Source organism: Fukomys damarensis, unplaced genomic scaffold (genome assembly GCF_012274545.1).
Source record: "Fukomys damarensis isolate Sample0158 unplaced genomic scaffold, DMR_v1.0_HiC HiC_scaffold_4, whole genome shotgun sequence".
Classification (NCBI taxonomy): domain Eukaryota; kingdom Metazoa; phylum Chordata; class Mammalia; order Rodentia; family Bathyergidae; genus Fukomys; species Fukomys damarensis.
In genome coordinates this window covers 44,347,035-44,362,015 of record NW_022900916.1, presented here as the reverse complement: position 1 = coordinate 44,362,015, position 14,981 = coordinate 44,347,035, and the positions used below count along the sequence as shown (strand labels likewise).

Genomic DNA, 14,981 nt, shown 5'->3' with positions numbered 1-14,981 from the left:
ATATATACACTTTTAATCAGATTTTAAAAATAAGTAGTATAGTCTCATCAAATAAGAGTATAAAAAGTGTCCCAGTGACACCACATAGAGAAATGTACATTTCTGTATACATGCAATGGTTATGAAATTATAGCAAACTGTTGATAATGTTTTATATCACATATATTTTGTCATATCACTGAATATTTGGAAAATATGATTTTAATTAGTTCACATTATTTAATATATGTGCATTACCTAATTTATCTAAAGCATTCCCATTTCTTATACATTAACACATTTTCCAGTTCTTGCTTTCATTTCTGCAAACATCTTGGCATATGATACTTTGTTCTCATCTTTGTTAATTTATTAGAATATATTCCTTGGAATAGAAATATGTCAAAGGATATGAAAAACGTTAAGTATCTTCATAATTGTTGGCCAACTTTCTTTCTTGGTTCATACTAGTACATTCTCTGTCTATATGTAAGAGAACATCTCAGCATTCTTTAAGCATTGGTGGATATATAATAATAGTAACAATTAACCTTTGATAATCTGTCAACTAAAAAAATGCTTAGTATTATTTTAATGTCTCTTCAGTGTTCAGTAAAGTCTAACAGTTCTTTGGAGATTTAATTGCATTTGCATTTTTAAATTTTCTTTGCTTATCTTTGGCCTTATTAATTTGAAAGACCTTATATATTTGTAAAATATATTGTTATATGCATATTTTTAATGTTGTCAATAACGTTAGTAATTCACATTTCATTAGACATTTTCTTATACAATTTTTAAATGTTTTGCAATCAAATCTATGAATGTTTTTGTATATCTTTTTCCATGAAGAGAAAGATATTCCCCATCTTATAAAAAATTAAATCTTCACATTATTCTTGTATTTTTGTACATCTTTTAAATCACACAATCCCTCAGGAATTTTTTTGTCATATATGTGAAATATGAATTATTTTTTTCAAATAGCTAGTGTTCCTAATACCTGTCTGACTGTGATGTTTGCTTGTCATACATTAAAGTTGCATCTATACTAGGTCCAATTTTAGAACTATGTAGTTTTTTTTTTAATCTTCCTATCAGTTTATTTATTTATTTAGTTTTGGTATGGGGATTGTCCTCAGGACCTTGCACTTGAGAGGCAGATGGTGGCACCAATGAGCTAAATCCCCGCCCCTCTTCCTATCCATGTATCTTCTAGTCATTGGTTAATTTTTGTTTTGTGCTTTTAAAAATGGTTTTATCAGTTAGTCCTTTCTATTTATCTATGTGAATTTTATAATAATTATTCCAGTTTTAAAACATTCCAGTGAAATTTGATGTATTCATTAATCTAGAAAAAAGTGATATGTTCTCCAAATGTACCATTCCCACTCAAGAATATGGTAGGAATCTGAATTTATTCATGTTTCCTCTTGTGTTAATAATAGTTCTGCCTTTTGTTTGTGCACTTTCTTCGTATTTTATGCTTTTCATGGTAACTGGGCACGGAACTCCATCGGGTCCTCTAATTGGCTGTTAGTGTGCCAGTTATTTAGACGGTCTTGATCATTCCCAAGCAGCGGATGTTCTTGCTCTATACTGTAGTTCAGTGAAAACACATGGCCTAAAGACTTCACAGCAACCTTATTCATATTGCTAAATAACAACACATGACTTGTCTGGATAATTTAATAGTATGTCACACTGAAATATACAATACAAATATACTAACACATTATTTCTGTAATCTGATTAATTCCATGTTCTCTATTCATTATGTTTGTTCTTCTACAGATTTCTTTTTCTGCTTTTATATTACTTTTAGTACTGTCATCTCATTGTTACTTTTTACATGCTGCTATTTCTGTCTGTGCTTCCATTATCAGTATGTCTTAAAGAGTTGAGTTTTATTATTATGTAGGAGTAAATTCACTGTTAGCTATAGATGTAAATTGAGGTGCCTATAATGATTATAGTTTTGTAGGATAACAATGACTTTTTGCTATCTTAGTGTTTTCTTAGTTTTGTAGAAATTTGATAGGGGAGAAGTGGTACCTAATCTCCTGTAGACTTTTATTCATAAAGCTCAAAGCAGACTAGCTTAATGGGAGCTGTCATCACTAATATTAAGTCCAAGAGATAAATCTACACAAGTTAAATCCACATTTTAATCTCAGTATCCAAATGTAAGAAATGTTTTAAGTAAACTTATGATATTATAAAAACATATGCATTACTTGAAAATGTCAGTGATTTAAATTTTTGTTACATATTACTTTATATTTATACATATTATACATATATTATACACACATATATATATATTATATAAATATAATTGAAAAAAGACACATGTGTGCCAAGTTGTAAACAGTAGTTACCTATAGGAGATAAAATTAGTTACCTGTAAGAGATAAAATTACAGGTAATTTTGAACTGTTTTTATCGATCTGTATTTTTGTGATTTTTTTTGGAATAGATATGCATTATTACTTATATGAAAAAAATTAAAATTAACATTTTAACCAAAAATCTCTCAACCATAGAAATATAAATTACATTAGGTTAAAAGACAAGCCTGTGACTATCTTGAGCTTTCAATGAAAGTTTTTATAGGTTTGGGAAACATGTTGCCTACATACAAATTCTCTCTGGTAAAGTGCTCATAGTCCTTAGTTTCTAAGGAACAATAAAATTTAATGGCTCACCTCCAAACTTTACCTTAGTCCTTGGAGACATGCATATTTGATTGGGTGTTTCACTACTGAAAGTATATGGGAGAAATGGCTTCTTTCTTTTGCGTCATTCTTGTTTTCAGTCTTTCATCTTCCTTGATTATTGTATTATAAGATTTTTATACAGTGCCTTGGGCATCTACTTTTTCATCACTTCAACCTTATCCTTAAATAAAGAGGTCACTTGGATTCAAAATTTATTTTCTCAGGACTCTTTTTTTTTTAGGGGGATTCAATTTTTACTTTTTATTAGTACATGTTTGCAGTACAAAAAGATTGCATTCATCATGGGTATTTGGTACATGTACACATCTTAATTCTCTTTTCAGCCATTTTTCCCATCCCTCCCTTCCTTGTCCCTCCATTTCTTGATCTTTCTGCTTGCAAAGATCTATCTCCCTGATTCTTTTTACCTATCTTTTAATTTGCTCTTCATTTATATTTTAGGTTTCTCATATATGAAAAGCCATGCAATACGTAAACCTGTGTGTCTGACTTATTTTACCTAACATTATGGCTTCAAAGTCCAGCCATTTCCCTACAGATGACTCAAGTTTATCCTTCTTTATGGCAAAGTAGTATTCCACTGTGTACAAATACCATATTTTCTTTATTTTGAGACAGTCCCACTGTGTAGTACAGGTGATCCTACTGCCTCAGCCTTCCAAGTGCCAGGATCACAGAAATGACCCACCATGCCCAGCCTTCTATCTTTAATAATATAATTAATGTATCCTCCTGTTTGTCATTAAGATGCAATTTAGATTTTTTTGTGGGGGGTACCGGGGATTGAACTTGGGTCATTGCACTTGAGAAGCAGGCAGCAGAACCACTGAGCTAAACCCCTGGCCTGCTATTTAGATTTTGAGACTGTCAGAAGTACTATTATTTTTAAAGCTTTGCAGAAAGGAGAAAAGTGAAGCTCTTCTTTCTAACACCGGAAAGCAGCTAAAATTAGAAAACAGATGGCTTATGGGAAAATTATGTATTTTTAAAAAACTGTATTTTTAGGAATTTGAGTTATATCTATCTATGGTAAGTAGTAAGAACAATGCTTCAACAATTACTATATCCTAAATAAGCCATACCATCTGAATTGCTGTGGTTAGCTAAATCATATTTTCCAGATGGCTTGCATAATATATTCTATCAAAGTTAACACCCTAGATGGGTGAGAACAAGTTATATGGTAGTAGTTCGACAAAAAGCCAATGTTTAGCATTGTGACAAAAAAATTCACACAGAGCAGCTACCACATATGACATGGAACTTCTCTGCTCATAATCAGGTTTAATTTTTTCTTAGAAAGTCATCCTTATTTAACTAATAAGGATTTTGGTTGGTTTTAGGCTACTGGGATCATCAACTCAGCTTCCTCATCAAACACAGAAAGACCATTACAACGGGAAGTGTGAGCACAGGAGACCTCACTAGCCAGGCATCCTCTTCTTAGAGAAACTCCTATTTCTGATTTTATTTTTTTCTTCTCAGAGGGGCACCTATTTCCAGTGATAGGTGATTAGATGACGATGGCTGCTGTCATTATCGACCGTTTTAAAATAATTACTGCCACTTCAGTATTATGCACCTTTGGATGTCAGATTCTTTAGTGGTGTAGTGGTTGGTAATCGCTCTGAGATCACTCCCTTTTGAAACTTTTGTAAGTCACCTACCTTTCTTCAGAAACGTACACGCAACCTCTTTCCCCTCAGCTAAAATATTAATCTGATTTTTCCTTAACCTTTCGATTTTCCTCTAAAGTATACTGAATAGACTACCTCTTTCCTATTTGTAAAAGAAATCTAGGAAAGAGGAGAGAGTAGGACGTGAATTAAGGTGTGTCTTAGTGAACTATCTCCGAGGATAAATCCCCGTGACCTGTGCAGACCCAGGAGAGCTCAGCACCCCTTGGGTCTCTGGACCTTCACTTGCCCCTTCTTGCTGCCCAGTCTGTTTCTCTACTGGAACATTTGGTTCCTTTCCCATCTCTCTTTGCAGTCTTACTCTTGAGTGCCAAAAGTGCACTTCTAATTCTGTCCCTTCTTCACCACTTTTCCAGGTTTCTAAGACGAGCTGGCCTTTCCCTTCCTCTGAAGCTGCTTAGTGATTTCTTTAAAAGACGTGAGCTATATGAGAACTATCTACTGTGTACAAGTCCACTTTCAGAAATCTAGAATGCTGGACTTCAGTGTATATCTGTGGTTATGTTCTCTGGAGTTTCTTTTTCTGAGGTCCACTCTATTTCTCCTCCCTTTCATATTTTAGGCACTAAAGTGTGTGTGTGTGTGTGTGTGTGTGTGTGTGTGTGTATTTTGTCAGAACACTACCGCTAGAGCATGTATTAAGAGACAGATGACAAGTTGTTGATCAGTATGAAGCAAAAATGTTCTTTAGGGTAAGGGCATCATCATAAAAATATTTATTCTGGTAATTTCAGTAAAATCTGAGCACTCTTATTTTTAATTGAAAAGAAGGGGTTAAAAACTTCAAAAATGCTAATGAGGGTTATCACGGAAAACTATGCTTTAATTTTTTATGTGAATACAAAGAAATACATGTGTGTATATCTATGTGTATGTATATCGTGTTTGCATTTATATGAGTTTACAGCAAATGCAAGATGGATTGGCTGACATAGGAACATTGAAGGTTTCCTAAAGCAATATAAGCTGGTTTTCTCTCAATTACACTAATAGATTCAAAAGTCACTTCATGAAAAACATTTTTCAGGACAAGTTTTAGAGAAGCCTTAAGAAAAGATTGATTGCTGTATATATTCTTCTTGCATATCACACGTATAAGTTCCTTCTGAAGTTTTCTGGCTTTTTCACTATAAAATAGACTGAAAGAGACCACTCAAATGCTTTAAGAGGAAAGATACAAAATGCAAAAACTAAGGAAGCTAAAAATTTATGGAAACAGGGAAAAATTCTGTATTCATTTATTGGATTTTTACATGTGTAAGCACTTTGATAGGTTCTGTTTTATACAGGATTTACTGGTTTTCAAAGTATATAATGCAACAAAAAAGCGAACCTAGCCTCTTTTTTTCTTGTTCATTGGAGCTATCACATCTCATCTATCAGGTCTCTAAGTAGAATTTTAAAAGTGGGATACTCTCTCACGCCCAAGGACCGTGCAATTACCATATGAATGTGTAACAGATTGTTTGAAGTAACAATTAAGGGAACAATACGGAAAGGAACTGAAGAGAGCTACCAACACCTGGTAATCTTTTATTGAAAAGGCTTCCTTAACCTAAGTAATTAGAAATCAAGAACAAATGCTCTTTGTGCAGCAATAAAAGCCTACAGGAAAGAAAGCTAAAAATTGCTTGATAGTTTGCTACCATCCTTTAGAACGAATCATTAAAACAAACTCTTACTGTTGTATTTAATTTAGCAGAGTACAAGTTAAAAATAAATTTTGTATCTGATCTTCTGAATTCATCAAAATATATTTGCTGTATTTTACAGAAATGTCTTACATTTCAAAAATATTTACATTCAAAATACATAAAAGATAACAACAAGTCTTCATGGTCAGTGGAAAGTTTAGCATAAAATTCCATTTGACTACCAGGTCAAATCAAATATACAGTCAGTGCTCTATAAACTCACTTGTTCAAATCATTTCTGCTAGTGAACCTCTGGTTCCTTGTATTGTTTTGCTTTGTTTTTCTCTTGGAGGCGTACTGGCTCCAGTGGATCCTGCTCAGAGAAAACACCTTAGAAGAGTAACCAACCTACCCACAGTTACTAGGAATTCTTAGTACTATGTAGGGAGTGGTAGAGCAGAAAGCAGGAGCTGTGCCTTATAGATTCCATTTTTATCAATTAGTGCCTATACAAACCACTTCATTTCTTTGGCTTAATTGGCTTCTTTCTGTACTAGGAATTATATTTTTTCTAGACTGAAAAATTCTGAGTCAAATGATGTCTCAAGGCCTTTCTAACATTCTGCAATATGTGTTTTGTTATCATAAAGAAACATTTACTCCTAGAATTTAAATTAATTTAAATGATTACCTTTTGAAGAGACAATTGTATTTTTAAAAAACACAAATATATGTGTGACTAATAAAAACACAAATATATATGTGACTGTAACAGCATTATTCATAATAGCCCAAAAGTAGAAATAACTGAAGTATCCATTGACTGGTGAATAAATAAATAAAATATGATATATCCAACGTCAAAACAAAAATTGCACCTGGCAAATTTAAACAAGCAAGAAAGACTATATTCAAGGATATTGCAATAGTCAAAAGAAGCCAGGACCAAGTCTGAACTCAACTCCCGTGAAGCAAAAGGGTTAAGGTATTTTAAAGGGTGTAATGAGCTAGTGGAAAAGTACTGCAAGATATCTGGGGAAAGTCACAGGCCATCTGTGTTTGCTAGTTGATTTTTTTAAAGGAAAAAATAAACTCATGTTTTTGCCCCAGGGAATAAGGTTTCTCACTGAAGTTGGGCTCCTACCCTCACTGAAACTGGGAGCTTCAGTATGCTGCTTCTTTTGATGACTGCATTTCAAAGACATGGTTTCTATATCCTGAAGAAGTGAATGTCTGAGTTGTAAACTGTCAGTTGACTATTAAGAATACATAATTATCTCTGCAACATTTGAAGAGAGGTTAGAGACCTAGAGTCAGAAAGAAGTCTGTCTTCCTGAGCAGCTGAGTAGACTCAAGGCTGTCTCATGCGCCATACAATGGGATATTCTCGGGCAGTAAAATATGAAATACTGATACATGAGCCTTGAAAACATGCAAAATGAATGATGCTGGTCACAAAAAGTCATGTAATACATGATTCTCTCTTTATGGAATGTCCAGAAAAATCACCTCTGTATAGACACAGTAGAATACTGGTTGCCTAAGTCTGGGGGTGGGTAGAACAGTGGGATGGCAGTAGAAGCTATGAAGTTGTTCTAAAATCATGTGCAGTCAAGTTAAAAAGCTATGTGTGTGTGTGTGTGTGTGTGTGTGTGTGTGTGTGTGTTTAGAATATATAAATGTTTAGAATACATAAATAACTCAGAAAATCAGATCTCCTAAATTTAAAGCACCAATCAAAAAATGAACATTTGAAATGAATAGACACTTCTCAGATGAAGAAGTACAAACAGCAAATAAATATATAAAACAATGCTCAATATCACTGGTCATCGGAGAAATGCAAATGAAAACAACACCAGGATCCCATCTTACTCCAGAAAGAATGGCTATCATCAAGAAATCAGCCAATAACAAATGCTGGTGAGTCTCTAGGGGAAAAGGAATCCTTCTCCTTTGGTGGTAAAAATACAAACTGGTACAACCACTATGGAAATCAGTATGGAGATTTGACAGAGCTGTTCCCTTTCTGTATATCTCCCTAACGAGTTAAAAGCATCATGCAACAGTGACATATGCTTACCATGTTTATAGCAACACAATTTATAATAGTTTAACCTTAGAAACAGCCCATCTGCCCATCAGAAGATAAATGGTAGAGAAAATGTGGTATTTATATACAATGGTGTACTACTGTGTCATAAAGAATAAACGTGAGTCATTTGTAGGAAAATAATACATCTCAAGACCATAAGCTTAAGTTACATAAATCAGATGCACAAGTTAAAATATTGCATTGTTTCTCTAGTGTGAGAACCCCAAAGGGTAAATAAGGATTTTAATGGAGGATCAGTTTGGGGAAGTAGGAAGAACACGTTCAAATGGGAAGGATTACAACGTGGGGGGAAGAGAATGGTTGGAAAAAAAATGGAAACAAAGCTCTTGTAAATGGGGAAGGGAAGAAAAGTTGAAAGGAGGGAAAGAAAATGAGAAAAAAATAATTCAAATATATTGTTTATAGGTACAAATCCCCTAAAATGAATAGTATCAGTTTGAAATATATGTACTAATAGAAAAATAAAGTTAAAAATAAAATAAAATTGTGTGCAGTGATGGTTGCACAACTCTATACATACACTGAATGCCACTGAATTATACACTTTAATGGGTGAGTTGTATGATTTGTAAATTTTACTTTAATAAAATTATTGAAATGTGTGTAAGCATGCAACACAGCTACAGGAATATTTACCTAGGTATATCTGTAAAAAATTTTGTAATCAAGATGAAACTTTTATTTCTCCAAGGTAAACTTTGGCTTTTAAAAATCTGAATTCTCACTGTGCATTTCTGATAGCTAGCCTGCATTTTAGCTTTTATAAAGTAGCTTACAAGTTATTTATTACCATGTTGTACTAATCAGAAGATTAGTTTGCATGAAAGAGAAGATGATACCTTTGAAATGTCTTTACACTCTTTGCACCCCAGAAATAATTGGGAATTGTCAATATAGAGAAAACAACTGTGAAAAGTAAGAAATATTTTCTTTCTCCAGCAAATAATAAAAGCACTATGTTGTGTGTAGTTGTGTATATTCAAATGGAATCTATGTTGATAGGACTCCAATTAATAAGTAGTGTTCATTAGTAAATTATTGATAGCCTTTTCTACAGAAACAATTCTGTCAATGTGGATTAGGTTCTAAATAAGCCCATAAAGACTTATTTCATCCATAATGTGGCTAAAATGAAATATTGATGTTAATATAGTCTAGGTTTAAGGATCAAGGACACAGAGGAGGACGAATCAGAACAACCCTATTTCTTGATTGACTCTAGGCAAAATTGTGAATTATTCAGTGAGACTTTGGCTGCCACCCATGTTCCTTGCTCTCTGCCTTCTCTGGAGACTGATGCTCTGTACCTCCTAATGTGTCACCTCCAGCAGACATCTCCTTTCCTCCTGAGACAAATCTCACAATCTCTTACAATGTCTCACACAACTTTTCTCCCAACCAACAGACACACATTTCAATTCCAGTTTTCCCAAAAGAGCTAATTTTATTTTTCATTAGAAGGGAAGCAAATTTTGAAAGCGTGATAACATTTGGAGATCTTAGAAGCACTTAAAGATTAAATTTGAGTCATAAACTCAAAAGTATCCTTAATCAATTCAGGCATTAGATTTAGGAATGCTAGGAAAACTGGAGACAAAACCAGCTGTCCTTTTTGACTCATTTCATCTTTGGGATGATGCCTCTAAGTTATTCCTGGTTTACACAGAACATTTGCTTCGTCCCTGCCTAAACCTGAACATGCTTTAAATGTACCTGGTAAAATTTACATTAACTGTTGAACAGGGGCTTTGATGTGTGTAATGGTGGTTGGTGGGGAAGGGAAACATTGGGAAAGTGATGTGGGAAAGAACAATCAAAACATGAAGATTATATGGTATGAGTGGCTTGATTATCTTACTTTTTAAAAATTAGGGACATTTTTCTGTGCATTGATCATTTGACTTTTGTGGTTATAGATTGGACTTATGGATACTACAGACAACAGAGAAAACTTGTTGAAGAGATTGGGTGGTCCTATACAGGTAAATGTATTACTTTACATAATGAAATTCAGTAGAAACTTTTGTTGTTTCGTTTCTAGTTTTGTATATACAAAGAAATCTTGTTGCTGAACACATCATTTTAGCTTAGCTATGTGATAATTGAATTAATTAACAAATATATCAAATTCAAAATGATTCCTGAGGGCTTTCCATCAGCAAAGTTGGTAATGTAGATTTTACAGCATATTAGTTAAGATAGAGCTGGATTTGGTAGTCCCACACTGGCTGTGTGTATCTTTGGAAATGTGCATAACCCACTGGAGGCAAAGTTGTTTTGTTGTTCTTTTTATCTGTGAAATGAAGGGCTGTTCTGAGCATTAAGTGAGATAAACGAAATGTATATCTTTCCTTGGTATAGAACCTCTTTTAAGTAGAACCTTCTCAGTAACTGCTAGCTGCTATTGTTATGAATATGCTGGTGATTATTTTTATTCATGTAACAAATGGTGATGAGATGCTTGGTCTAGAAAGGGCCTTCTGAGTTAGTGTGCCTGAGTTCACTACAATCAGTCTAAAGGATTTTTTCAGATTACCAGACTGGGCTTTGAACATTATAAATATCTGAAGCTGGCTGAAAATATTTAGAACCAGAAATCATGATCGGAAACCCTGAGGAGAAGAAAAGCCCCAGGCCTGATTGGAAGAACATGGATGGAATTTAGAGGAACTGCAACATAACTGGAGACCAGGTGGTAGTGTTGAGCATTCGAGTTGAGAACTCATTAGAGTTAAGAATGGTTGATAAAAGTGAAATCAGATTAGAAGGGGTTTGCATGAGCCTGGCCAACTTGGACTGGTTTTTATAGATGAAGGCCAGAAGCATGTTGAATTTTGTAAATAGACATCCATTTTCTTTCTTTTCCTATTCTTATACTAAAAGTGAAAAATACTCATTATGCAACATATATTCAAACACAGGTAGAAATTCAGTTACAGGTACAAGATACAAGACACTTATATAGATAAAGGTATTTATCTCTTTACTCCACTTTCAGGAATAACCGCTAAAAAATGTTATAGATATCTCTGGATAGTTTTTAATTGTCCTGAGTTTGTATTTTTATATGTATGGCTATGTGTCCAACTGACTCATAATTATATTTTACTAATTTGCATAATTATTTTTACTAAGTATCAAAATTTTAAAAAATCATTTCTTTTAAAGATAGTTTTTGCTCTGTTGAACAAGTAATAAATAGCTCTTATAGAAAGCTTGATACAGAGATCTCTTCGAAGACTATAAAATCGTCTTGGTTTAGTTTTGTTAATGAACTTCCTACTTTCAGAAGCAGAACCAAAAGCAGGTTATTTTTCTCTAAACAGTGAATCTACACAGACAATCCAGGTATTTTACCAGGTATGTGTGGGAATAATGAAAAACAAGTTTTATGTACCCTTCATTTCTGCTAAATCCAGCATCAGAAAATAGAGAAGAGAGGGTTATAGTCCTAGTGAGGGCAGATACATGGTGACCAATGGAATAATGATAGTGGTATTTCCTATCAGTCAAAGGTTACAGGACAGCTTGGGGAGCCTTATTAGGTCACAAGACAGTAGCTTACAGTGTCTTTTAGTACACATAAGAGCAACAGAACATACCAGCAAATAGTACATCCTATTCAGGAATCAGCCACAGAGCTCTTCCTTTGAATGAGGTAATTGAGTATAGACGTAACACCTAAGGCAGGGCGAAGCTTTCTCAAATGGGTCTAAGAATACACGATGCACAGTTCTTTATATGATCAAGTTGCATGATCCTGCTCTTCACCTCAAACCTGTTGCTTTAACTCCTTCTGTCCTTCAGAAACAATCTAATGATCAAAGAGACGAACTCTTTAAAAAGTGGCATTTACTATGAGGGAGACATGACAGATTTCAAAAGGGAATATTTCCTTCTAGATGATGGTTGGAGTTTACCAGTGTTTGTAAAAAATGAGTTATTCTACTTATACTAGTACTTATATTCATGTTCCCCACTGATTTGGAAAATTACTTCCAGAATAGTTGCGGATCTTAGGAAGAGATCAGTGATGAAGACTTTTTATTTTATATAAAAAATAAAAATTTAAGGGCTGGGGCTTTAACTCAGTGGTGCTGCGCCTGCCTCGCAAGTGCAGGGTCCTGAATTCTTTTCAAAGAGCTAAGATAAACTTGTACTATATAAGTAAAACAAAGCAGTCTATATTAAAATATTTTTAAGCAATGCAGTATGTAATTTGGGTAAGTATTTTAACTTCTCCCTACTTTATATTTATCCCTCTTCTGTTTTGCTTTTTGTTTGTATATACGTATGTATACAGTTAGTGTTTCTCATATAAGAGAAACTATGTGATATTTGAGCTCATGTGTTTGATTTGTTTCACTTAAAATTATGTTCTCCAGTTGCATCCATTTACCTATGAATGCTTTATCTTTCTTTAGTGTAGAGATTTCTCAAAAAACTCAAACTAGAAATTCCATTTGACCCAGCTATCCCCCATGTAGTTATGTTCCTTAGATAGAGATATTCCTGTAATATATAGATAGATACAGACAGATATAAGTAGACATAGATATAGATGTAGATATCTATCTCTTTAATCTTTCATATTATAAGAATATATGAACACTGACATTTATACTAGCACAATTTTATGACAGATCTTGGAAATAATGTATGTCTCTATCAGCAGATGAATGGATAAGAAAATAGGATATTTATGCCCACAGTGGAGTACTCCACTGCCGTAAAGAGTGATAAGGGCATTTTACAACTGTTTATTTCAAACAGAGTGTAGTTTTGCTATTTTGTTTGAATTCCTAAAGCATCAAAAAGAAAACAGTGAAATTATTTACCCAAATGAGTGTGTCTCTTCCAAGAAAATCACCCCAAGGCCAAACCCTTAATGAATGAATTGGTCACTGTAAAATGTATTCTTTTTATTTTTAGTGCAAGTATTTAATGTTTGCTAATATTTTCAATATTCATGTTTTTATCTCACCTAGAAAATGAAAAACTATGCTAATTGTATAAAATCTCTGAAGTGAGTTTTAATAGTCTTAAATGTAACTAATTCCATGAATGATTCAAATACAGTGGTCTTGACCACATTTAGTCTTAGCTTCATCTACAATAGTTTATCTCATTGAGATACATGTTCTTTCTTCATTTGCTTTTGTTTTTGTAGTATGGGGGATTGAACGTAGGGCTTTCACATTGAGCTACATCTCAACCCGGTCTTTGTTTTTTATTTTGAGACAGTCTCACTAAGTTGCTAAGTTGCCCTCCTTAGCCTTGAATTTACCATCTTCCTTCCTTAGTCTTCAAGAGCACTGGAATTACAGGCCTACACCACCTGGCTGGGGTTGTGCTATTATTAAAATTCAACTTTGCTGGAGCCTTAGGAAAAAGGACTTTTCCTGAGTGTCTGTCCATGGAGAATTCTACTAATAAAAGTCAAAAGTATAATGTAGTATTTTTCTGCAGGAGATTTCATTATGCTGCCATATGCTATTTAAAAGCACTGATTGGCACATTCAGCAGTATTCATTTTTTCCCCTTGTCCCTGCCCTCCCTTCACCCCCTCCTCTCCTCCCCATTTACAAACACTTTATTTCCATTTTTTCATTTTCTCATATTTTTTTTCTTTTCCCTTGTTAAACATATGAAATCTAATTGTTCTACTCTTAGAAGTGGTCACTGCTGAAATAGAATCTTATTTCCAAGATTAATGGAATATTATAGTGTTTCTCTTTATTTTAAAGCAACTTGGGATTGAAATTTTTATACTGATTTGTTCTCAAATGTTCTTACTAAACACTTGTATAGTTTTAGTTAAAAGGTTGCATTTGGTACAAGAATGTGTGACTGTTCTTTCTGGCCATGTGTGCATTACCATTAGCCTTGGACAGGTAGCTCAGAAAGAAGGAACCTTTAAATACTGGATTGATTCTCTTTCCCTAGATAGGATATCCTGTCTAAATAGTCTTTCCATTCTGAGAAGTACAAAGACTACAGTACACTACTTACAGAAAACAAAAAGAGCAGCTGCGCAAGGTGATATACAGTGCAATGTGGTGCATTTGGCTTTATTTTTGAATATAGTGAGGTTTAGTGTTTTCCTTCTCTTGACTTAGGAGAAAATAGACCAAACTTAACTCAAAGAAAATTTGGACTCCGGTAGTATGATAACTAATATCTGGCTTGTCTATGTTTTTCTTTTCTTTTAAATGCCGGAATACTCTTTTAACATATTGTGTTTTTTTCTTTGATGTACTACTCCATATTAAAAAGAAGATTGTTAGGGCCGGGAATTTAGCTCAGCAGTGCTACTGCCTGCCTCGCAAGCTCAAGGTCCCGAATTCTATCCCGGATACCAAAAAAAAAAAAAAAAAAAAAGATTGTTCATTTCTCACTTCTGAAGGGTAAAAAAAATAAATAAAGCTTCAGAATGCTATTGATAGAATTAGCCATTGCTGTTTAAAGTTAGATATTAATACGGACATAGAAGAGAGGCCTGGACAGACATCCCAGCCAGGTGGCTGGGGTCACCCCTGGAGAGAGCGAATGTGGAAGGGGTAAGATCTGAGGAACAGGTCCTCACTTTTACTTTACACTGTTTATATTGAGTTAAAAAGCATTTTTACCCATGTATTCATTTATTTTGATACTGTTGTTCCATTTCAACTAGTGTTTTTGTGTGTGTGTTTTTAGCTGCACGTTTGCAGTATATAATGTTCATATTCTTCATGAGAAATCAGTACATACAGATAACACATCTTAATTCATTTTTTCATTCCAGTCCCACCCTTTCTCTCCTCCCTCCTTCTGT

General features: G+C 33.9%; 1 protein-coding gene across 5 annotated transcripts in view; it reads left to right on the top strand.

Annotated features, from left to right (window-relative positions):
- The window catches only part of Ptprz1 (protein tyrosine phosphatase receptor type Z1), a 173,123-nt gene that overhangs the window by 43,541 nt on the left and 114,601 nt on the right, over positions 1-14,981 (top strand). For all 5 annotated transcript variants that reach the window (XM_010635346.1, XM_010635345.1, XM_033758096.1 and 2 more), the window contains exon 2: positions 10,084-10,149. In XM_010635346.1, coding sequence (XP_010633648.1) covers positions 10,084-10,149 — 66 coding nt within the window. The remainder of the gene's footprint in view (positions 1-10,083; positions 10,150-14,981) is intronic.